General features: G+C 31.7%; 1 protein-coding gene across 1 annotated transcript; it reads right to left on the bottom strand.

Annotated features, from left to right (window-relative positions):
* Positions 1 to 10082: 10082 nt before the first annotated feature.
* On the bottom strand, positions 10083 to 11055 carry LOC136990567 (zinc finger protein 239-like; the record flags this gene model as incomplete). The annotated part of the gene is made up of 1 exon (XM_067288965.1): positions 10083 to 11055. A coding segment is annotated over one exon (819 nt), but the record flags the coding sequence as incomplete, so codon positions are not given.
* Positions 11056 to 27597: the final 16542 nt, after the last annotated feature.

Raw genomic sequence — 27597 nt, 5'->3', positions numbered from 1 at the left:
AGACGTGTCTCACCGCAATTTTTGGTTAGAAATATATTTTTATTTACGAATTCAACTACATATGCATTTCGGGTTGTTATAATATACTCCGACCCCTCCTCAGTGAATTCTGCACTCTATAAATTACAAAATTTCAAACAAAAAAGGGTTGGGAGGACACACAATTCCTTCTCCCTCACATTATACTGGTACAATAATTTTAAAAACCGTAAGTGCGTATATTTTATATGCTGTGAGACACGTTTACCATATTGTTTTTGAATTACAGAGACGGTTTTTACATTGAAACTTAAATTATTTTCTAAACGAATTTAATATTTTTAATATTCATAAGCACGAGTTGATTAAAAGCTGATATTACTAATACCAAAGCCGTCGTTTGTGTGTGTTAATTCCTTACAACTTCTGTCATTTTTCTCCAATCCAGATAAAATTTTGATTATAATCCTTGTACGTTCTGACAAAGTAAAGGCTGCTACTGTTTTTGCGCAAGTATTAAACGTTTTACGGACTTCGATTCGGCGTCATAGTTACGCTGCACTGTTGCAGTGACGTCAGTTACCACGCGAGGTTCATCTTTGACGATCGACTTTTTTCCATTGCAGTTTTAAATATATTTACAAATGGCGTATTTAAAAGTTACTTTATTAAATTTAAAATTTAAACTTTTAAAAAAACTAGCCGCATCGTTTCACTTCTATTACAAACTTTTTAAAAATGTTTCCTTCGTTACCACGTGACGTTGTATTATCCAATAGGAAGTAACGATCTAACGATGCCTTTAGTTTCAATCTTTATCTAATTTAAGCTTATTTTTATTCGAGTACATTTATTTAATTCGAACGTTGTCGATAATTTTAAATAAACACAATGACATTTAATATTAATAACTCTGTTTCTTGTCCTTACTTCATTATTCGACGTATTTTCGGTTTATATTTTAGGGCTTACCAAACACAAAAATCGAGTATTTCGAAACAATTTAAGCCTATTACACTTTGCTAATTATAAAATTTATCACAATCGTGAATAATTGTATACTCGATTGCCGTGTGTGATAAGCCCTAAAATATAAATGACAACAAACTCCGTTTATGCAGGAATTACGTAGAATAACACGACATCTGATTCTTGATATTGTCAAAGCTTTTAAAAAGTTAAATATAAATTGATTAATCACACTAAAAAATAAATGAATTCGATTAAGTCTGAATAAAATATAAATATCTAACAGAATTACGGGCCGATATTCTTATTGTTCATTAAGTGAATATAAAAGCTATAGAATATCGACTATTGAAATGAAAATTCTTACTTCTACATTAGAAATGTTTAAATAAACTTTTCTTTCATAACTTCGTCTAACCGTTAGACCTAAAAACTAAAAGTATGCAATGTGAAAAATAAGGAAATCGCTTTTACTCACAGAACGGGTTTCGAGTTCTTGCCTTCTTACCTTGCTTGAGGAGAAAAGACAAATTCTATTATACTTCATTCCCGAGTCTTTTTCAACCTAAAAACCTAAACAAAAATAGATTCGTCTACGCAAGGCGAGTTACTTGGCCACTGCACTGTTCTCTTCGTCTACTTCCAGTTTCTTTTTCACACGTGTTCGAAATCCTTTCCAAGAATAAATTCCTAAAAAGGAAGGAAACCCCTCGGCGATGAAAACCGTAATTAACGTAATTATAGAAATTTCCCTAGATTTAAATACAGTAGAGCATCGTTATCCGAGCCCCGATCAACCGTCACATCGGTTAACCGACCGCGTTCTAGTCGACAAATTCAAATGTCCGCTAGTGATGTGGCGCTACAATATTTGGCTATGTCTTGGCTACTTTAATATTATTTTTCTTAAATTTTTGCCTGTTTTAACTGGTAACAGTGGCTCGACCGCGAAGGGGAGGCCAGTATTTAAACCAGGGTTAATTTTCTATTTTACTTTATTTTTATATTTATTTTGTGCAAAATAAAGAAATAATTTATAACGATACAATAGCGACGATTATTATTTTAAAAACAATTTTGTTAGGCATAAGATCGATGAAAATTCAACGCGAAGTAGGTTAATAGCGATATACTAATTTCATGGGATATACTAATATACAGTACTGTACTATACTAACCCCCGTATTCACCAACGCGAGTTAAACAGAGAGTTGACGAACTCGAGTTTAGATGTAACTCGAAGTCAGATTACGAGTTACTCTTCTTTCGTATTTAGATAAAAATTTAACTGTATAGTTTCGTTACTCTAGAGTTAATATTTTAAAACAATCCTGCGTTCGAGATTAAACAAGTTTTCTTTCCTAAGCAGCGTTTTGATTGGTTGAAAGTAAACACGTGTAGAAAATGGCGGAAAGTCAGACGGATAACGGTGCACGCCGCAATTTTACTAATTTTGAAAAAGAGATACTACTGGAATTAGTCGAGAAATACAAATCAATAATTGAGAACAAAAAAACGAACGCTGTTTCTTCCGAGCAGTAGAGAGACACCTGGGAATTACTAACGAAAGAATATAATGGTATCCCAGGTGTCACGCTTAGAAAAAGCAAACAGCTGTGGGACTGCTATAAAAATTTTAAAAAGAAAGCAATAAAAGTAAAAATTAATGTATGCCAATTAAAAATAATTTAATTACTTCTTTATAAACTATTTGATATAATATGTTTTATAAAAAATAATAAAATATTTAACAATTTAGCATAAAGTAATTTAAAAATGAGTACGTAATAACCGATCGTCACGTGAAAAGTGGCGAATTTCATCCCACCGAAGTAAGGTGGAAAGAGCACCACTACAGTCGTTCTAGGAATGTGAACTCTGACCCTAGGACTGAACACGTAGTATTTTATTTTATTTTATTTTATTTTGTTAAATAAAATTTGTAATCTAATTTTGTAAATTTGGGAGTGCTTCAAATATGACGATAAAACAGGGTTTTATGTCGTTACAAGTGGGTTTTCTAACATTATCTAGTATACTAAAATCGTGGGACCGATAAAAATTTGACGTTATATTAGGGTTGTCGTTACATCCAATGGCTTTATAATCGGGTTAAACTGTATTTGTGCTTTATACATGTACTCTATACAGTAGAGCGTCGATAAGTGGAACGTCGGTAAGTGGAACGTCGGTAAGTGGAATGGCCGGAAATCGGAACGATTTTCAGTCGGACTGTGTCGTGCTGAATCGAATGTTTTTGATACTAAATTTACTTCTAAAGTATAATTTTCATGTTTTTTATATTCTTTAATATATTTATTTTGTTTGTACAAAATGCAGAAATAATTTTTAACGATACGATAAGCCTCTATCGTATCGTTATGATTATTATAAAAATTTTCGTTAGGCTTAAAATCGACGAAAATTCAACACGAAGCGACACGCAACGGAGAAAAATTCAACAGGAAGCGATAAGCAACGGAGAAAATTTGAACATCGGACAGGTTAATGTATTTTTTCGTACAAAGTCGGAAACTGGAACAAATCATTAACTGGAAGGACCCCAGTCCCCAATTGGTTCCACTTATCGACGCTCTACTGTATTTAATATCTCCCTTCCTCTCTGATTTACTGGCAAATACAGCCTTTCTATTATTATTATTATTATTATTATTATTATCATCATCATCATCATCAACCCATTTCGATTATTAGATTCTTAACTTAAAACGAAAAAAGAAAGGATACAATTTTTCTCGATATATATTATATTCGAAAATTCGAATATAATATATATATCTCTTTTATATTCGAATAGAATTTCAGTAGAGTTATTTCAACAATTTGCAGTTCTTTTAATTTTATTAAATAAGTCTAAAATCTGTAATAGAACTGATAAACTTTTAAAACATTATTCTAATCTGATCTATACCCGGTACCTTATTACATTTAAATTTACCTACTACCTTTTTTTAATTCTTTAAAAACAATATCAGAGTCCAAAATCTCATATTATACGGAGCGATACCGTATTTAAAGATCATTCCATTTTAAATATGGATTAAAATCAACATGTAACAACGTATGATAATTCGATAAATAACTAATAATTCTACTCAGCTTTTATGTGCCCCAATCTCTTTCATGTCTTAAGCAAAATTGAGTTATATATACTGTATTTATCTGAAGACATTACACATCTTTTGTTGCATCTGACTAATATTTATCATCATAATATATATCATATTAGTAATAATTTAATAGATAATGTATATAAAATTATAATAAATATTGTAATTTGAAACCGACTCGTTATTATGTTACGGGCTATATTAAATGAGTTAATGATAAAAGAATAGAATAATTAATTTTTGTATTTATTATTATTTTTGACTATAGTTCTGTAACGTAACTGTCGTAACCTGCATAGGTTCATTTTATTCATTTTGAACATAATTTCTTATGCTTTATCAGTCTAACAAGTCAATTTCTCTGCGATATCATTTGGAACTTTCGAAAATACAGTATTATGAAAGTACTAAAATTAATTGTACAGTACATTAACGTAGTAGTTATGGTTGCTGTATATTCTAATTCTGTGTGTACCGTCCTTGTAATCCAAAACAAAAATTGAAAAAAAATGATTCTGGTAGACGATCATACAGCAATGGTTAGGAAATTTACGGTTTATTTACAGGGTTTTTTATTCAAATGCATTTCGGGTTGGTTTATGCTCCCAACCCCCTTCAGTGCTGTCAAAGAATACAATTTATGGTGAGTTTCCCGACAATATTAAATAACACGCAAGGTGGAATACAAAAATATAAAACTTACATATTATATGATGCTACATCTTAAAATTATGTTTCTATATTTTAACCAGTCTTAACCGAGTTACAGTATACCGTTAAGTCTTGAAATGTTATCCAATTCATACTTGGCATTCCGATTCATTGGGGTGTGCTATAAACAATATTTAACTTATGGAGGCGCTCTCTATTAATTAGTACCATTGGGGGTCTATTGACATACCATCAGAGATATTAATTAGATGCTCTTTAGGGTGTTTCCTAATATCAAACAATAACAATATCAAAGTTTTACATTCTGAAAGGATCCATACAAAAGGAAATTTAAAGAACACATTGAAATTCGAAGCATATTGTGACAACCCTAAATGTAAAGAGCTATCCAATGCTTTCCTGTAATCTATGTAAGCCATGTGTAGCTTCCAGTGTGTTAAGAGTATGATTCATTGTATTTTTCTAACCCATGTGGTTGACTATTAGTCTGTTGTATAGCGTATAATATTATATTGCTGTATTAGAAATGCCTTCTTTTGAAGTTACGATAAGAATTTTACATTATTTGTAACTATTCTGATTTATTTGAACAGAAAATTCTTTCTTTTAAAACGGACGAATGTGAAAAACTTCAACCTTATACTGGTTTCGAACGGTACTTTTCAGTATAACTGGTTTGTCTTGCTAGATGGACCTTTACATACGTGGCGATGTCCCGGTATCGACGACATTTGGTCATCTGAAATTGGTAAGTAGGTTTACTTGTAGATATTATTTCTCTAATAATTATTCAGTGACACGATAATATCTATCTCCTGTTTAATTGCAGACCTACAAGACCCGTTTACATTGAATATTTCTTCAACCGAAGAAAGAACTGAAGTACAGTTAGCAATATTTCCGAACGTTCCCGGTCTTAATGTTTTTAATATTCCAAGCGAAATAATTGAAGATCAATCTGTGTCGCTATCGAATGTATTCTATGGGAAACCAGATAAGCAGAAGCAATTGCAGAATCTGTGCCGAAAAGTAAACATATCCGCAGAAGAAATTAAATGTGCCATTGCCTACGACGATTTTACGGGGTGTTCGTACGAAATTGATCCTAACTCAACCGCTTTTTACACGATCGAAAGAGAAGCAAGTAGATTTACGATATTTTACGGAGAAAGAGTAAATGCTCTTTCTCTTCCTGTTGTAGCAGGCAAATGTGATTATAAAAGCGTAAAAGTTTGAAAGAATAAAGCATTTAAAACCGAAAATGTCGCAGAAGACATGCTTTGTATATACTTTTCACGATGTGTGTAAAATATGCATTGATCCACTAATTCAAACATTTAGAGAAGCCTTCCCTTTAGTGAGCCACGTGGTTTACAACTGTTTTCCTTGGTTTATATCAATTATTCCACCAGAACACCAGGACTTTGATAATGTAAATATCTCTTCTGATAACAAGAGAATTGCACTATTTGTTTTTGTATGGTGGGAATGATTACACTGTACTAATTTATAGAAATTGCATTTTTATATTAACTAGAACTAAGATTAATAATGTTAAAATTAAGTTTATTAGCTCACAGTATTGTTCTGCACTGTTTCGTATGTGTTTATCCGACAAGGAAATAAACGTTTTAATTGTAAGCATAAACTGTAAACGGGTCATTTAAAGAAGAGAAATGTATTTAAGAAATTAAGGATAAAATGCACTTATACTTGATATAGGAAGGCATTTATCTGATATATAATTGTAAACTTTGGGTTAGTTCTGATCAGATCAAGAAGTGAATTTTTATATTCAATGTTTCTTACTTATGTAAAGTTACAGTTATTCAAATAATATATTTAAATTTTAAGAATTTGAATGTAAATAAAAAAAAAAAAATCTAAAATCTAAGTTTGAAAGATCTCGTGATTTATTAAAGGTTAAAAGCAAAGCTATTGGGGAAACGTTATGTGAATTATGTATCAGAGTAGTGTGAAATATTCAGTAAATTTCAAAGATTTACATAAAGTTGATTGAACAAATTTTCGTGTTTCAAAGATTTGGTTAATAAACTACACGAAGACTTAGGTAAAATATACGAATTTTTTTATCTATACTAATATTATAAAGAGGGAAGTTTGGATATAGCAGGTAATCTCCGAAACTACTCATCCGATTTCAAAAATTCTTTCACCAATATTTAGAATGGACCTTCAGGGAGGACATAGGCTGTATATTATACCGTTAAACATTCGTATAAATTAAAAGATATTAACGAGGTTGAAGCCGAAGTTTTTAAACGCGAAAACGAGTACGTCGGACGTTCGGCGCCGTTTTCCTGTAAGCCTAGAAGTTTGACAATGGTATTTGGAAAGTCAATAGAATCATGCTCGACATTCCAAACGCCATTGTCAAACTTCTAGGCTTACAGGAAAACGGCGCCGAACGTCCGACTTACTCGTTTTCGCGTTTAAAACTTCGGCCTCAACTTCGCTATCATCTAGCATTAAGGCTTTTATGTCCAACAGATGGCACTAATTACGCGAGTACGACCAAGATCTATATAAGAAGGTCAGGACATGCCTACTGGAGCCGCCATTTTGGGCCTTTTTGAGTCGCATGTTTAAAACAAACTTGTACGAGCAGTCAGTGTTATACGACATTATTAAACTATAATTGCATAATTAGTTCAATTAATGTCGTATAAAACTGACTGCTCGTTCAAGTTTGTCTTAAACATGCGACTCAAAAAGGCCCAAAATGGCGGCTCCTGTACGCGTGTCCTTACTTTTTTATATAGACCTTGGTACGACCACCCAAGTTTGCTTTTCTCTGAGGCATTATGCTTTTCTGTGAGGATGAACTAAAACAGATCATCTTCTATATATATATAAATGTAATGTTTGTTTGTTCCTACCGATTTCTTTGAAATTTTGACACAACGTTGCATTCGAATACGCACGTGATTTTATATAATATACGTATCGAAATTCCCCCACTGGGGGGAGATGGACAGGATTAAGGCTGACCGTGAAGAACTCGGCTTCTATTAAACTATTTAGATGTGGTTTTTTGCGTTCTTGATTGCGTTTTAATAGGTTACGACAAGAGAATGTACTGTACACTAAGAAGGGATTTTTTGAAATTCCTCCCTTGCGGAGGAGAGTGAGAGGATTAAGTCTTATCCTAAAGAACTCTGCATCTAAAATAGTACAGCAGAAGCTATTTTTTTGTTTTTAACTGCGTTTTAGTAGGGTATAACATTTAGTAGAGTACTACATGGGGATGAAAGAAGTGTATTCCCTAATAATGAAAGTGTTAAATAACAATGGAAATACTGTATTAAAAGAAAGCGACGTGCGAGATTTACATGCGCAGATGCGGTTTTTTGAGTTCTTGCGGGAAATCGAACATATTTTTAGACCCATCTAAAAATTCTCTAATTAGTCTGGAAACAGGGAGACCTAACTCTTGCATTTTGTGAAAACGGGTAAGGTTGGTTATAATGTAATAATTTTAATCTTCGCTATCCTTACTTTTTGCCCGAGCAACGCCGGGCTTATCTGCTTTTTTTTTTTTTTAACTCTTTCCGCCCTGTGGGCAATAAGAGGGCCTCTTTTAGTAGGCCCATTATGGGTTCGGCCAGGAACACAATGGGGCGACCGGGTGGTGAGGGACGGGGCCCGACATATCCGAACGGACCACCCCCCGAAAAATTCCTGGGGATTATTCGACCCGTTCGGATTCGATCCCGGGTCCCCCAGAGCGGTAGGCTGCCACCTTGACCGCTCGGCCATCCGGCCACTGGGCTTATCTGCTAGTATATTAATAAAAACGAGCAGAAATTATTGTGACATCGTCACAGTGTCGGGCTGCAATTTTTAATCGTATTTTTAAATTAATTAATTTAATTTAAAATATATGCTCTCGATTTTAGTAACATCTTGCTTCCGTGCATCATATTTTTCCCGATAACAATGTAGTCATATCGGTTGTCTATCTGACTCTGTTCTGGAGAAAATTTTGAATTGAAATAACGACTTCTGGCCGAAAGAAGATGTACGATTATTGTTAATCGGGGCCTCCTGCCACTAAGCTTTCTATATCTGGTCTTGACTTGCATCTATATCTTACACCGTTCTCAATATTAAGAAAAGACAGACGACAGCAAGGACGGCCAGATGGCGGAGAGGTCAAGGTGGTAGCCTACCGCTCTGGGGAACCGGTATTGAAAAGTTCCCAGGAATTTTTTGGAGGTGGGTCCGTCCGGATATGTCAAAACCCATCCCTCACCACTTGGCCACCCATTGCGAGCTTGGCCGAACCTCATAATGAGCTTGCTATAAGAGGCCCTCTTAGTACCCACAGGGCAGAGAATTGAAAAAAATAAGACGAGAGTCTATTGGTCTACAATTTTCTCAAATTGAAGCCCAAACAATTTAAATTGACTTATTGCAAAAAATTTGTTCGTATCAGATGTAAAAGTTGTTTAAAAACACCAAAAGACTGATAGGAAAACACTGTCGAGTTTTAGCAATAAAAATGAGGCAAATTTTGACTTGCTCATAATGTTCCTAAATAAATAGATATATGAAACATTGATGTCAGTGTCCCATATACTTAATTATTCTTTCAAAATATTTAATTACTCTCGAAATTTACTAATGTTAGAAGTTTTTCAACAACACAGAAGTGCATCCAAACCAGAGTAAATTAAGAACTGTCTAAACCAAGGGTCATCAGATTATTTTCACAGCGGGCCAGATAACTGAGAGAATGACGACCGCAAACCGCATAACCATTTTGTTCAATACAGCACACCAAATACACAAAAAATAAAGACAACCAACACATTTATCAATACACAAACACGATCTCTGCAATAAGCTCGTAATCGCTTTTCTTAGAAACTTCATTACACAAAAGCACTCTGATATCCGAACTGGCAAAAAATCAACGAATATTTTATTTCGCTGATTTGCCTAAAAATTATATTGTCAGATGCAAAAAACAGATTGAAACACTTTTGGCATTTATACTTGCTATGTAGAAAAAATTAAAATAAGTGTAAGTAAAAATATCAAAATTGGTCCGATCCTATTTTTGCATTACACAGTAACATAACTTTTAGGGAAAGCAGCGAAATAAAAAAATTTGGCCACTTTTTGCCACTTTGGACATCAGAGTACTTTTTGTGTAATGTACAGTACTTGTGTAATGTAATTAATATCGTTGCATCAGTACTTGTACGTTTTTTTATTCACGAAAATTTTACATAATTACGTTTCAATTGTATATTGAATATTGTAATCTTTCTTAGTGGAAACTTTTCGGAAATTAGAAAAATATTTTAATTTTAAAACCAGTTTTATTTGCATCACTAATCATTATACATGAATAAAAATTTAAAATATCTGTTCGGAATTTCTAAGTGTAAATATTCTAATGTGCTTTTAGATCATGGTTTGGACCGAATCTCAGTAGAACCACTTAACATTCGTATTACTTTTGTCTGTCGTGAATCCGAAGGTGTGTAATTAAGTTTGCCTTCCCTGTAAATTTCTGTTTACACTGGTCACAACTATAAGGCTTTTCTCCAGTGTGTGTCCGAAGGTGTGCAATTAAGTTCCCCCTTTGTGTAAACTTCTGTTTACACTCGTCACAACTGTAAGGCTTTTGTCGAGTGTGAATCCGAAGGTGTGTATTTAAGTTTGACTTTTGTGTGAACGTCCGTTTACACTCGTTACAAGTGTAAGGCTTTTTTCCTGTGTGGGTCCGCAGATGTGTAGTTAAATTTGACTTTTGTGTAAATTTCTGTTTGCACTTGTCACAACTGTAAGGCTTTTCTCCAGTGTGTCTCCGAAGGTGTGCAATTAAGTTTCCCCTTTGTGCAAACTTCTGTTTACACTCGTCACAAGTGTAAGGCTTTTCTCCAGTGTGTGTTCGAAGGTGTGTAATTAAGCTTATCCTTTGTGAAAACTTCTGTTTACACTTGTCACATCTGTAAGGCTTTTCTCCTGTATGGATTCTTTCATGCCTATGCAAACTTCCCTGAGTTGTGAAATTCTTCTTACAGTGCTTACATGAAAATATCTTTTCATTCCTCTTATCTGCAATTAATAAAATTGCTTTAAATAATATTTTGTGATATATAAATAAAAACTTTCTTAAATAAGAACAATAATAAAATAAATAATAATATTTATTTAAATAATAATTTTTATATTTAAAAGAACATTTCTGTATCAAAACGCACAAAAAAAGTAATTTTAGAGATAATAATGTTCGAGTATAAATATATTGTGTTACTGATATTTTCAACAACAGTTAATCAGGGAGGTCATATTAAAGTAACTTCTATAAAACATTTTTTAAGTGCATTTATATCTTCACGAATTTTCTGTTGATATCCTTGCCGTAGACCATTTGCTTCTTTTTAAATGAAGGGCACTGATGTAAGTAAAGCAGTGTATCTAATATACAATTTTTTCTATAAACTTCAAAAGTATTTTCTTCAACACTCTGTTTCATCCAAAGAGCAACTGAAAATAATAACAACATACATGAAATAAATTCTATAATTCAATTTTATGAGTTTAATATTAGAATGTATTATTCATACTCTTATTCATTCCTATTGTTAAACGTAAAGGAGTATAATATGTTAGATTCAGATAAAAAGAATATTGTATTTTTAAAAGACTTAAGTACACTCCCCTGATAATTCGTTTCCGATAAGAGGTACTCGCGGAACGTGTGAAATACAAATTCTTAAGAGTGAATCATGGATTTGATTCTTGCAAGATTGAATTTCGTTCTTTTCCTTTTTTTCTGTTTCAGGTATTTTCAGACTGAAAATTAGCTAAATGTGAAAAAATAAACAATCTTAAATATCAGAAAAATTCATTTTCAAGATATATATTGTAGTGATTAAAATTTCTATTTGCTACGCCGAATCATTTAAAATATATAAATTTATTTTGAAATTTCTTGATATTTACAGATAAACCGTGTAAACATTTAGTAAAATACCACTAAATTTTTCAGAAATCTATTCTGGTAATTTTAAATTTCTATAATAAAGTGTCATTCCTGAGTGTTTTAAAAATTGCTCTACAAAGATGTCTATAGAGAATGTAAATATCATAATCTATTGCTTTTATCCCTGAAACATTATAAATATATCTGATAATAACAGTACTGGATATATTTTAGCGGTTAATTTAAAATATCCTGAAAATATTCATTATATCTTACTCAATAATCAAAAAAGAAAAGAGGCAACTAATGGTTTTGATAAATCTTTTCTTAAACTTATCAATAATAGGTTTTTCGGAAAAAGTATGTAAAAATGTAAGAAAACATTTAAATTCACAAGCTGCTACTACTAAAAATCAATGTGATAAATATTTAACCCAACCATCATTAGAAAATTTTCATATCATTAATAATAATCTTGCTATTTTTAAAATGGAAAAGACTAACATGTGTTTGAATAAACCAATTTACATTGGTTTTACAGTTTTAGAATTAAGTAAATTACATATACAGTGGGTGATCGGTTAACGAACAAATCGGATGACGAACACTTTCGCGAAAGATGTTCGGGCAATGAACACCTCACAGAACAAACACAAGAAGAAGCGACGTAAAATAATGAATACCAATTGCTCCTCTCGTCTTCGGGCAAAATTTCGAAACTTTCAGACATCGACGCTCAACCCGGTATATACTGATCGGATAGTATTCCTCCAACTTTGAAACTCTTCCTTGTAATTCCAGCCTTTTATTTTTCTGACAGAAACAATTCTTTTAAAGTATTCGCAAGCCTGTCGGGGGGTACTCGTTAAGTTTTGCGTGGGTTTTTATTTTCGAAAGGTGAGAGTATAATAGAGGTAGAGAGTAGGCAGATGATGTTGCTGGGCAGTATGGCTCAAACAGGTCTACAGTAGGGTGCAGTTCAATCTTATCTAAGAAAGATCCTGTATAATCAAGAGGACTCAAGCAGCTAAAGGAGTAACAAAAATCACATCTCAGAAACAAAGAACATTGAAGAGCTCATAATGAAACCTGAAACTGATCTGATGACAGAAGAATGCCAAGGACTCTTGAATGAAAAACACCAAAAAACTCTGCGAGATATGTTTTCTTCTAAAAAAGGGGATTAATGCCGATATTGCCATTGAAGATCTTTAGAAGAGGATGTCAGAACAATGTCTTAGAATGGCATCCAAACCAAATTGAGGTTAATTGGGTTGGGGTTGGAGAAAAGCAATTGACATCAGACAGATTCTTTAACCTCCACAAAAAGAAAAAACATGACTAATAAAAATACAAGATTGTGTATATTTAAATGTATTTTTATTATTACATATAAATAAACATAGTATGAACATATATATTTTTTATTTTTTGGAGTCTCCAGAACGAATTAATCAAATTCCCATAAAAACCTACGGTAAATCGATAATCGATTAAAGAACAATTCGGATAGCGAACAAAGTCTTGGAACAGATTATGTTCGTTAACCGATCACCCAATGCAAATAGAACATGTTATAGAATCTTTTTTTAAAAAATGTGGTAATAATATTGATATAGATTCTTTAACATTGGAAATTTTAACAAAATATATTTAAGATGATTTTAAATCATTTCCAGATATCTTTGTGAGAAGCCAGGGGAGAAGAGTCAAATTCTAAACCCCCTTTTTACGGCGACGGTCTGGTGAAGACCACTCACGTTGTCACTGGATGACTACCTATATAAAATAGGAGGGCTATAAATCGAGTGGAGAGGTCGCGATGAGTAAGTCGATAGGGCGTTGGTGATAAACGAGTGAGAGCAACCATTTTAAAAATCAACAAGTTTAATAGAAAAATAAAGCTTAAGATACAATTATAGCTATGCGTTACTACGCTACCTAGACTATAGGCGTTTATAGCTGTTACTACTAGTCCTAACTCGAATGCTAAATGATCGAGAGAGTTTACAATCGAGAGTTTAAATTAATACCTTGTAACTCGATGGTTCCGGGTCCTGTTCATTAGACTTCGGTAAGACGATCGTGGATCTAGTCGAGGTAAAATTCCGGGTGGCCCATATCCAGATAGGGAGACAAGAGGGACGAAAAGTCACAAGTCAAAGCCAATCTAGAGCATTCCCCAAAGATCGATATGCTCGCGTTATAAGGGTATTCAGTATAGGAAACTGATGGTTAAATTTACCTACGGTGGACAAAATGGCGGCTTGTCTCCGATTCCAGCAAACAGAAGAAAGCAAACAGTGGAATATGCATTCTAACCTATTCTAATAATTTGGTTGGTAATAATTATGGTAATTTATTAGAATAGGTTAGGTTAGGTTAGAACGTGTGTCCCCATTGTTTCCTTTCTTCTGTTTGCTGGAATCAGAGGCGAGCCGCCATTTTGTCCCACATAGGTAAATTTAACCAATCTGATCAGGTGACCGTTTGTTGGTAGCGATGATACATCAAAGGTGCCATAGCTGGCCGATGAAAACTAAACAATAGTCGATTCGATGGTTACGTATTTCCGTGGATTGTTTTAAATTTCCTCCTTAGACAAAAGATAAGTGTCAACTTTCATATATGCGATAATTTCGAGGGTCATTGTGAGGGGAAGAGTTGTTTACAGTTAAGCCCAGTGGGAAAAGGACAGTAAAAGGGAAAGTTTCTATCTGAATCTTTTCGTTAAAATTTTATATATAATTTATTTAGCCCCTGTATCCTCACATCTTTGATTTTAGTAATTATCCAAAACACCATAAATTTTATAATGAAAGTAAATTAGGATATTTTAAAGATGAAACTATATCAAAACCAATAAAAGACTTTTGCTCATTAAAACAAAAAATGTACTCTTACATTTGTAACAAAGGAAATAAAATAAACTGCAAAAGGAGATAAGAAATCTGTTGTAAAAACTTTTAATAATGAAGAATATAAAGCAGTTTTATTTAATAAAAAAACTTTTAAGACATCAGCAATATAGAATTGAGTAAAAATCATAGAGTAACAACTTATATTCAAAATAAAAATTTCTCTCTTCCTATTTTATGACAAAAAATTTATTTTAGATAATGGATGTAAAATCATTTGGACACTACTGTTTTTATTTTTAAAAAATGATAAAACTTACATATATATATTATAAATTCATTACTTTTTTATTATTATTATAGAAACTGTATATTCTAAATATCTTTCTGAAGATATAGCTATACAAATTCAAACAATTGTTACAGAATGGCTGAAAAATCATTGTTTTTAAAACACAATATGTTGATTTAATTAGGTTTCCATTACTGGTTTTTTGTAGACTTTAAAGAATTTAAAGCTAGTGGCTTTCTTTCTTCAGTAACACATCATACAAAGAACAGTTGGTTTATGTATATTTTATTAAAGGAAATACCTACAATATATTGATCAATGCAAGTGTTATTGATACTGATTACACAGACAACATTGTAATATTAACACAGTATGTAACTTTACAGATGATGACTTTATAATAGAAGAAGGAGAAGTAATAACTCAAATTATTTTTGAAAAATTTACCATCCAATATTATTAAAAAAATCTTTTTTAAAAACGACTGAAAGATTTGATGAATGTACAAAAAATGTTAATATTAGTGGAAATAATATCATAGAAGAATGTTATGTAGAAAATATAATTGAAGTTGATGATGATAGTGAATGTGATAAGAAATTATTATTGACATTATTGAAATTAATGAAGCAGATAAAAAGAAATGTCATTGTAACCATGAAATCCTTTGTTGTGGTAAATGTTTAAAACACCAATATATGTTAACATTTACTCCTCATAATTTAACATAATCAAATAAAGCTGTACCTAATTTTATGAACAAATATATTGTAATCAATTTTTGTGTTCAAATGAAAATTATAACTTAATTTTCTCGTAAACCAATTTAGTAAGTGATTATTGTATTGAAACAAAATATAATAAAATAAAATTTTTATATTTAATTACAAATTTAAAAAACAAAATAAATATATAACTCTTGTTTTAGATTTACAAACACCACCTCTTATCATGCAAATTGATTGGGAAAAATATTCTTCACCAGTAGATGAAAATAATAAGTCAAAGATCTAATTTAAGTCAACAATTTATTTATGACTTTGCTGATAAATTAAATTGAAATCACATATAAAAAAATTATAAATTTCTAATTTTATTTATTGAAAGAAATATCAAATATGTGAAATGAAACTTAATTTCTCGGTATCAAACATTAAATGATCAATTCGTTAATAAATATACTCATTCTATTAATTGGAAAAAATATCACAATACCAAAATCTATCAAATACATTCATTAAAAATAACATACAAAAATTAGATACTGTACTAATATAGTTCTAAAATATCAACATTTAACTTCAGATGCTATAACTAATTTACAAGATTTATTGGATTGGCAATTAGTTTCTCAATATCAATTACTTTCTGAAGATTTCATAGAAAAATTCTAAAATTTTCTTCCATGGTGTTACATTTTAAAATCAACTCAATGATTTCTATGTAAGTAACAACACTAATACCCTGTTACTCCACGTTATTGCAGAGATATGTCATATCTTAGAGAAAATTGCAAAAGAAAGAATAACTTTTGTCACATACATTGTAAAAATTTTAAGTGTAATCTATCTTGTATCATACATTATATTTTGCTGTAGAATTTGTAACCCAAAGTGTATTGAATCCCTTCTACTGGTATAGAATTGATCATTACTATAATTTAAATTTTAAAAAATCCAGCAACATTTAATATTTTGGTAGTGCCATATGTTATGATGTTTTATGAAAAGAATTTTATATTATAAAATGGCACAAAACTTAATTTTGAGTGTACAGATGGGTTTTATGGAAAAAATTGTGAATACTAATACCAAGAAAAGTTGGACGGCAGAACAGCCAAGGGGTCGAAATAGCAGCCTACCGCTTTGGGGGACCCTTGTTCGAATCTGGACTGGTCGATAAATACCCATGAATTTTTCAGAAGTGGTCCGTCTGGATACGTCAGGCCTCATCCCTCATCACCCAGCCAAAGCCATAATGGGCTTGCTATAAGAGACCCTCTTAGTGCCCACAGGGTGGAAAGACTAACAAAAAAGAAAAAAAAAAAAAAAAAAAAAAAATTAGAATTAGACTTATAACACTTGAAAGAAGATTCAACAAGAATAAAAATATGGAAAGTAAGTTTGATGTATTTATTAAATATATATATATATATATATATATATATGTTATGGACAAAGTGATTAATTGGGCATTATTCATAATGACTGGTCATTATGAATACTGCTATCACCTAGTCAGGCAAAGTGATAATAATACGCTGAGGAGTGATCATCCATCCAACATACACTAACCAATTGGCACTCTTGAGTTGCATGTGTGTATCATGTTGAGTGCGTATTGCATTTAGTACCAAATTTTAAATTCTGTGACATTTTAATTTGATTAAAAACCCCACTTATTTCATTTAGAAATATTTATTTTTGTGAATTATTTCAAAATATTTAAAAAAGAACATGTAATCTTTTAAAACTAAGTACTATTAACTATATTAATTAAATGGTAAAATTTTACCTGTGTGCACCATCATGGCAGTGGTCACAACTGTTTGTGCTCCTGATGGATTCCTCAGGAGGGAAGCTGCCGGCAGGCCACCAATTGTTTAACGTTACTAGATATTGATACATACTAGTTATTGATACGTGTGTTCAAGAACTACTGTGAATAAATAACTAGCGACGTTAAACAATCGGCAACCAGCCGGTGGCTTCCCTCCGGGAAGAATCCGTCGAGAGCACAAACAGTCGCGACCGCCGGCAAATTTGGTACTAAACGCAATAAGCACACGCAACTTAGATTCGAGTGTTGATTGGCTAGCGTATGTCGGATGATCACTCCTCAACGTATTATTATCATTTTGCCTGACTAGATGATAGCAGTATTCATAATGACCGGTCGATTTGATAAATTAATCAATATTTATTACACTGCCTGCCCTTTTTGGTCATTGTTCATAATGACCAAAAACAAAGACAAAGTGATAATGACCAAAAACCAATGACAAAGTGATTAATACGGGCATTATTCATAATGCCTGTATTAATCACTTTGTCCATAACATATATATAAAGATGATGAATTAGAAAAGAAAAAAACTTAAATTTGATGCCAACTCAAGAAAATGTTTAAAATTATATTAAAATTCCACCATTTTCTATTAAAGTAGCAGCAAATCAAACAATGGAAATCTTAGAGGTAATATTAGATCTTACAGGGTAAATATTTTTAATTGTACTGATCCTAATATATTATTTGTAGATATTATATCTGATATTATGGTTAATGTTACTTTAGGTAGCCAAGATGGCGGCTCGTCTCCGATTCCAGCAAGGAAACAGTGGGACGCACGTTCTAACCTAACATAACCTATTCTAATAAATACTAATGATTATTAGCAACCAAATTAATAGAATAGGTTAGGTTAGGTTAGGTTAGAACGTGCGTCCCACTGTTTTCTTGCTGGAATCAGAGGCAAGCCGCCATCTTGGCTACCTAAGGTAACATTAAGCGATATGATTAATACTTTGTTAAATAATTTATTCTTTAAAAAAAAATTTAATTCATTTAAAAATTAAGATTTTAAAATATAGAGAAAATAATGTAATAGAGTTCCAAGATTTTTATTTTCTAGTAATCCTGAATTAATTTTATCTCATTATATGTTTAATGATAAATTAACAAATGCATTTGAAAAAATTTTTGTGTGTTATTGATGAATTTTTAAGATGTGGTTCTGGATGGATAATTTATAATAATATATTTTTAGATATTCATATAGAAATGTATTAATTGGAGGATGTAATAATATAATTTAACCAAAATATTTAAAAAAATAAGTATTGTTTATTAAATATAAAATGCAATAATAATTATTGTCTTTTAGATTGTATTGTTGCACATATATTTCTAAATAATTATAAAAAAAATTCTGTGTATTCTTATAATAAATATTTAAAATATTTTAATATTAATTCTTTACAATTTCCTTTAAAATTTAAAAAATAACTCTCTTACAATTAATCTTTATGCCAATCTTAATGCTCACAAGCTGTTAAGAAGATTACACAAGAAGTGTATCATAGTAAAAATTTATTTATTACAGTATTATATAAGTCAATCAATCAATCAAGTTTATTAGCGTAATAGGCATTAGCCTGTTACAAGGGGGGTTAAATATACATTTTTTAGGATAACATAATCTACAATTTTAGGTATCCTTTAACATTGTATACCTTTTCAATTTATTAATTAGCCATAAGGCTTAATTAACTATTAACAATTAACAATTGTTAATAGTTAATTAACAATTAACTATTAACTATTAACAATTAACATTGCCTTAAGAACCTATTGACAACATTATACAACCCATAAATGTCATTACTATTGACTTTATCCAGTTTTCTATACATATCAATTTCCATCTTTTGGATATAACTTTGATTCTTGATAATATTTAAATCTTGTTCTTCCTTCTCGTTACATCCGTAGATTAAGTGTAGTTTTGATAATTTTTTCCACACTTGGAGCAGGTAAATTGATTATATTCTATATATTTATTTATAATAACTAGACCTTTTTGATTAAGTCTTAACTGAATGAAAAACTTTTTAACATTAAATGGGAGATTTGAAAGCATATAGTTGTTGATATAAGGGTAGTTAAGGATTACATTATAGTATGAGTTATTTCTTCTTTTTCGTATATCTTCATTATCCTGGCTTATTGAAAGTTCCATGGCTTTATATAGTAATTGACTGATTCGTTGGTCTTTATTTTTGAGATAATCAAATACCAGTTCTATTAAAAATCCATAGGCATTGAAAATCTTTGATAATTGAGTTATCCAATTCCGTTGAATGTTTATATTTCTAGATCTATTGTATAATAAGTACATTAGTTTAGATGAAAAATCTTCTGCATTAATTATTTTTTGAAGCCAATTAATATATCTTTTTACCAGAATAGTATTAAGTTTAAATCTCTTAAGTTCCAAGCGCAGTGCACTACCTGGTGTATTGTATTCTAATTAAAAGGTTTTTCAAATGAATATATTTTGGATTTTTTCAAAATCATAGAAATTGTTTAGACTCCAGATTGGAGCGGCATAGCACAATGCGTTTATTACTGTTGCATCGAAGAGCTGAAAATGAGTTTTGATATTTCTTATTTTTGCCTTACAGCATAGAGCTATTAAATTACTCATTAGATTTCTGGACTTAGCAGTAATACATTTGTAATGCCTACTAAATGATAAGTTAAACGTGAAGATTATACCCAGAAATTTTTTCTCATTAACAATTTTAATTTTTTTATTCTCGATGTAAAAGGATTTAGCTCTTTTCGTAAGATTATTTCCATTTCTGAAAATCATGATTTCTGATTTATCAAGATTTATTTTGACTTTTAAAGTATCTAAATATTCAACTATCTGGAGAATCTTCCTTTTTAGTGCCAGTGGTAGGAGCCAGTACTATGATATCGTCTGCATATGACACTGAGTGTACACATGTATTGTCAATATATATCCCATCTTCTTCCCTTGAGAAACAGTTATTTAAATCAAATAGATAGAAATTAAACAGAATTGGAGATAAGGGATCACCTTGCAATAAGCCTCTACTAGTCATAAATGGATTCCAGCATATATTATTTTGCTTGACAATGACATTATAATTACCATATAGTTGACCAATTATCTTAGTTAAGTAATTGCTTACATTATAGTTATTTAATTTGTCCTGTAGCAACTTTATACTAACAGAATCATAAGCTTTTGATAAATCCAAGAAAATTGCAAAAATCTTCCGTCTCTTCTTTAATAGTTGTATTTGGATTATTGCTAGCAAAACAAATAGAGCTTTCTGAGTGCAACCATTTTCTGTATAAGCATATTGTGTCAAATTCTTGTAATTGTTCACCTCTATCCATTGTTTAAATTTCTCTGCCGGTATTGCTGTAAATATTTTCCTGAAACTGGATAATAATGCAATCGGTCTATAATTTGCTGGATCATCTTTGCTGCCATGTTTGAAAATCATAGTAAAAATTACTTCCTTCCAGTTACTTGGAATTATACCACTTAAATATATATTATTGAATATTCTAGTTAAATATTGAATCAATTTGGGAGGTAACAATTTAATAAAGGAATTCGGAATACCATCTAAACCTGGTGCCGATTTGATTTTCGATGCCTTAACTCGTTTCTGCACTTCATCTACACTTATTACCTGATTAATTTGGTAAACTATTTTATCTTCCTTGTGAATATTCTTTTGATTATGTAAGTATTCCTGGGAAAATTTTTGGAAATATTTTATCCATTCAATATAATCAATCTTTTTTTGATTGAAGGAGCCAGATTTAGTATTACAAAAGTTGTTAATAACTTTCCAAGTATCATATAAGTCACATTTTTTATAATTAGAAATTTTAATACAGTAGACCCCCCTATAACACGGAACTTATCTCCCGTGTTATAAGGGGATCTACTGTAGATTATTATCAGGAAGTTCGGGAATAAAAAAATTTTGTAAAGGATGTCTTGTTGGTTTTCAAAGAGAATCTACGTACTTTAAAACAGCATATAAAATTTTGTTCAGATCATAAATTTTGTTTGTTTTCTTTCATCCATTCTGTATATATGCAAATTTTGAATCAATTTTGCAAAAAGTTTCATCAGCTGTACAAATAAATACTATTTAAATTCATAAAATTATTTGTTATTCAATTATTATTATTGAAAATAAATATAAGGTAATAATATATGCTAATTTTTATTGTGGAAATGATGCCATTAACCATGTTATTAGTAAATATTCAACAATTTTTAATTTGTACCTTGTGATTATACTGCTAGAAACAAAGTGTTAAAGGTTTTTTTGTGTTCTGATTATAATCATACTAATCATCATATTTAGTTTGAAAAGAATTTAATTGTAAAACTTTTAAAAGATTATGTAAAATTATATCAATATGTAGATACATTATTATTGGCAGATGTATTTCAAAATTTTAGATTATTTAGTTCATAACATTATAATTTAAGTCTAGTATATTTTATAACTAAACCTGATTGAACATGAAATTGTGGATTAAAAACAACAAATATAGAATTAGAATTATTTAGTGATATCAACAAATATTTATTTATGAAAAGAAGATAATTAGAAGAGAAATAAGTTTAACTGGAAAATGATTTGCAAAAGCTCATTATTACCAGACAATTATGATAAATCTCAATCAATAGATGCTAATAACTTATATTGCTATGTAATGAGTATGTATTTACCTATAAATAATTTTAGATGGTTAAAACAATATGAAATAGATACTTTAAACATTCTAAGTATATCTGATGATAATAGTACTGGATATAACTTAGAGGTTGATTTAAAATATCCTGAAATATCCATTATATCTTATTCAATAATCAAAAAAGACAAGAAGCAACTAATGATCTTAATAAATCTTTTTTTAAACATGTCAGAATATGAGAAAACATTTAAATTCAAAAGCTGCTACTACCAAAAATCAATGTGATAAATATTTATCTCAACAATCATTAGAAAATTTTCATATTATTAATAATAATCTTACTATTTTTAAAATGAAAAAGACTAATATGTGTTTGTATAAACCAATTTACATTGGTTTTACAGTTTTAGAATTAAGTAAATTACATATATATATATAAAACAAGGTATAGAATAATTTAGTATGTAAATGTCTACAAGGACTTATTATACTGGTGACCTGGTTCAGCAAAATTTAAGAAAACTAATCGGAAAAAAGTTTTTATTTTTCACCTTTTCCTATGTAAGGACTGCGTTTAAAAACTTTTGAACAGACTTGGGCCACATACAAGAGAAAAGAAAGGGGAAAATGCTGGTAAACCACGATTATTTATCCACATATAATTATAAATTAGCATAGGTATACGTAATTTAGCTTCTGGCACAGATGTAAACGTAATATTTTGAGAATATTTGGTTAAATATTAGTCACTGCTAGTTTTAAATTAGATTCGATGTGTCTGTTAGCTGGTTTCTTGTTAGAATAACGTTTGAATTTTTGCTGTATACTTCCTTAAGCTGGAAAATTGATATATTTATTCATATTTTATGCGACGCGGGCTGCAAAAAAATATTACTCAATGCTGGCATGCGGCACGAGGGCCGCGGGTTACCCATCCCTATTTCACACGATGTAATTGTGTTTCGGACCGGTAAAAGTCCATCCTTTATACATCGGGCACTTTTTCTAAGCCACCTCTCTTGTAGACGTGTCCTAAACTCACAGAAATTTTTCGGGACGACGCGTATAATAATAGCTATAAGCGAAAACTCATCGGATTACTTACCGACTCTGCACGGTGGAAGCCACCATTGCTCAATTAACCTTGTTCACATCGCGGAGTAGCACGTCGGACGGCGGACGGTTACAATTCGTGTCACGTGACCTCGTTACTACGTCATCGGTCACGTGACTACAGCTCTGACACGTTTCCGGTCAACTATATCTTGCAGGCGTCACGCGATAAAGTGCGTTCGTTAATAATAGCGGTCGTTTGTAAACATTGCGAACGACGGACAAAGAAAGAAAAAGATGGCGATGCCGTAGTATCGACAGTATCGTGACGGCAGGATCTATAATTTTAAAATATGCGTTTTTAGAGACAAAATTTTAATAAAGGCTTCCAATAGCATTCAAAGTAGTTGCGAAGACGACACTTACCACTTACATCACCGTGTGGGTATATATATATATATTGACGTGCGCTTTCACAAGTAATAATTTTTCATTCATAAAACCACTAAAACGGCTGAACTAAGAACTATCTGAGCCATGGAGCACGCCACGTTGTCTCCTACCATAAACTACTATTACAAACACCCGTTGTTTCGTCCGACAGCGCGCTTCCCACCAGAATGTAGAAACGAGTTCAGAATTATCCTTTATCGCTAACACGTGACTACTTCTTGGGGGCAACCCGCGTGGACACTTGACCAACTTTGCTCGCGTTACGCTTCCGTAACACCGTAACATTCTATAACGAAATTCACCAGTTATGATTTGACAACGACGATTTATTTTTCGAGATTAACTTGTTTTTTTTTTTTAACTCTTTCCGCCCTGTGGGCACTAAGAGGGCCTCTTTTAGTAGGCCCATTATGGGTTCGGCCAGGCCCACAATGGGGCGACCGGGTGGTGAGGGACGGGGCCCGACATATCCGAACGGACCACCCCCCGAAAAATTCCTGGGGATTATTCGACCCGTTCGGATTCGATCCCGGGTCCCCCAGAGCGGTAGGCTGCCACCTTGACCGCTCGGCCATCCGGCCTAGATTAACTTGTTAAAAAGGGAACAATCAAATTACTTTAAAATTCAGATTAAATGTTTATAACTATAAATTTATAAACATATATGTTTTACATAGCCTAACTAATCCTTTAAATTTAAAAATGTAAAGTTATATAACAATAATTTATATATGTAAGATGTGGATCAATAGGCTACTACATAAAGAGTTTTCTGTTTGGAAATGTTTTACTGTACTTAAAAATCAATAGATGCAACACGCGTCAGAACAACGTTCACACACCCTGTTTCTTTTTTTGTCCATTCCAATACCACGCGGACGAATACTTTTATGAATTAATATAAGAGTAATGTATAGACAGAAAAATAGCTTTTTTAAATAACATTAGAAAACTTGTAATTTTTTATAGTCCGTCTTGGCAACTTCATTTGTTTGCATAATTCGTTACAATCGTCTTTGCAGATAAAATGAGTGTTCTCGACATAGTAAATTACAGTGTGTGCATATATTTTGAGTCTTGCATCCTTATTTCCGGACAGTTTACAGGTCTGTAAATTGGCCGAAAACATATACTGTGGTTAAAGTCATTGCTGGAAAAGCACAAATGGCAGGGCCGGATTTACATAAGGGCATTTGGGGCCTGTGCCCAGGGCCCCCACAAAATAGGGACCCCCACAAAACTGAAAAAAATTATGTTTAAACATAATTTTTTTTCTATTACCGCGACAGCCTAGTGTGGCCCAATCATGAGGGCAACAGGCAGAGAAAACCAAACCCGGGAAAAAACCTATGAAACATCGGAAAATTTCGGGAAAAAATTTCACATAGGTATTTTTCAGTTAAATTAAAATAATTAGTTTTACGCTATAAAATATATGTATGTTTACAATAACCTTATTTTTAAATGAAATTTACAACTTCCTAGTTCAAATCTAATTGAAAGTACAGTATTTTGTGTAAACTTTCTAAATCATCAAATTTGCCTACTCTTAAAGGGAGGACTCCCACCGAATTTGTGCCCAGGGCCCCTGGATTGGTAAATCCGGCCCTGACAAATGGTGTGTTTTGTTTTTATTTTATCGTCAAATCTCGGGTTATTAAAAAGGAACCTTTTGAGTTGGCTACTTTTGGATTACTTTTTAGAAAATTTTTGGCTACAAACACTAAAAACGTCTAGCAACGCTGCCATATTGTTCGTTCTGTTCTGTAGACAGAGGAAATGACGGGTATGTAAGGGAAACAACCTGGTAATAATATAATTGTTCAAGTTACAGTTGGTGTGGAATACGTAAGTTTTACCACAGCCTACAATAAAAACTGCCTAGTCAAATGGGGGAAATACCATAGAAGAGTTGTGTTCAAAGAAAAATATTTTCTCTCGCTAGATGGAGCCACATAACGGACCATAACAACACACACTAGCTACGTGCTGTCATATGCTCGTAAAACAAAACAGTAACTCAACTTAGGATATAGCAAATTATTAAGAATTTGCCCGGATTTTCGCAGAACAGTCTAAAACAATAGACATATTATCAATAATCATCTAGAGAGGCCAGACTGTTAAATGCAATAATAATTAATAGGGTAGATGACCTGCATTTCTTGTGGCCATATTAAGACAATTTTCAACTTTAATTAATATTTCTTTCGATAAATAAAATTGGGAATTTATAATTTTTCCATATATGATTCCAACTTAATTTATCAGCAATGTCATAAATGAATTGTTGACTTAAATTTGATCTTTGTCTTATTATTTCCCAGTTTACAAATTTTTTAAAATGGTAAAAATTGTTTTCATCTACTGGTAAAGAATTTTTTCCCAATCAATTGGCATGATAGGAGGTGATGTTTGTAAATCTAAAGTCATCATCTCTAAAGTTATATACTGTATTAATAATCCAATGTTGTCTCTGTAATCAGTATCAATAACACTTGCATTGATCAATATACAGGTATACCTCGTAGACGGCCGGATGGCCGAGCGGTAAAGGTGGCAGCCTACCGCTCTGGGGGACCCGGGATCGAATCCGAACGGGTCGAATAATCCCCAGGAATTTTTCGGGGGTGGTCCGTTCGGATATGTCGGGCCCCGTCCCTCACCACCCGGTCGCCCCATTGTGGGCCTGGCCGAACCCATAATGGGCCTACTAAAAGAGGCCCTCTTAGTGCCCACAGGGCGGAAAGAGTTAAAAAAAAAAAAAAAAAAAAAAAAAAGGTATACCTCGTCTTACGTCGGTAATTGGTTCCAGGACAGGCGACGTAAGTCGAATTTACTTGTGTAGTTACGACGTAAGTCGAAACTACGACTTACGTCGTAACTAAACGCCAATAATGAGCACTTAAAGACCGCTAAATAAGACAACAACACAGAAACACAGATGTTTTCATGTTTTGTTCTCTAGGATTTATGATGATTATATTAACATTTACTGTAAATGTACATATTTTAATATGATTTTATGTGCTTTCAACGTTTTTCTAGTGATATTACGACTTCAATGTTTGTGGCGGACGGATTTAAAGTCGAATAAACTGACTTAAACTTGATTTTTATTTTTCCATATACTTTTTTGACAAACGACGTATAATCGGGAACGACGTAACTCGAGGTATACCTGTACTGTGTTTTAAAAACAATGCTGATTTCCCAGCCATTCTTCTGTAACAATTGTTTGAAATGGGAAGAGAAATTCGTATTTTGACTATAAGTTGTTACTGTATGATTTTTACTGACAATTCCACATTGCTGATGTCTTAAAAGTTTTTTATTAAATAGCTTTTAGTTTATTTTTTATTAAACTGCTTTATATTCTTCGTGGTAAGAAATTTATTGTAAAAACTTTTAATCTTCTTTTGCAGTTTATTTTATTTCCTTTGTCATAAATGTAAGAATACATTTTTTGTTTTAATGAGCAAAAGTCTTTTATTGGTTTTGATAAAGTTTCATCTTTAAATTATCCTTTGAATTGCTTTTATATTTAATAGAAATGTACTGAATGTTGTATTTTACACGTAGAAGTTATTATCAATAATGCGTAATATAATATACAGTATTATATACGGTCATATATTTCGTTATATATCAATAATATACAGTGACTCCAGTTTACCATGTTTTTCAAAATATTTGTATTATAAGCGAAACCATTACAAACGAATATATTGGATCGTGCGAGAAAAAAGTTTAAGAAACTTAATAAACATTGCTCTACACCAGGGATGTCCAACCTTTTTGTTTCTCTGGGCCACATTGGAAGAAGACACGGAGTTTTGGGCCATAAGTATATTTTATACCATTAGCCCGGGCCGCCCCCTAGTGTCGTTCTAGTCATTTCATGGTATAAATAATAAATTCATTTTACAAATAATAATAATTTATTGTTAATTTAAAATTATCGCT

The sequence above is a fragment of the Centruroides vittatus genome, unplaced genomic scaffold, assembly GCF_030686945.1.
Source record: "Centruroides vittatus isolate TY-2023 unplaced genomic scaffold, ASM3068694v2 contig_1317, whole genome shotgun sequence".
Classification (NCBI taxonomy): domain Eukaryota; kingdom Metazoa; phylum Arthropoda; class Arachnida; order Scorpiones; family Buthidae; genus Centruroides; species Centruroides vittatus.
Note: the sequence above shows the minus strand (reverse complement) of the source record. Positions and strands in the feature narration are given on the sequence as shown.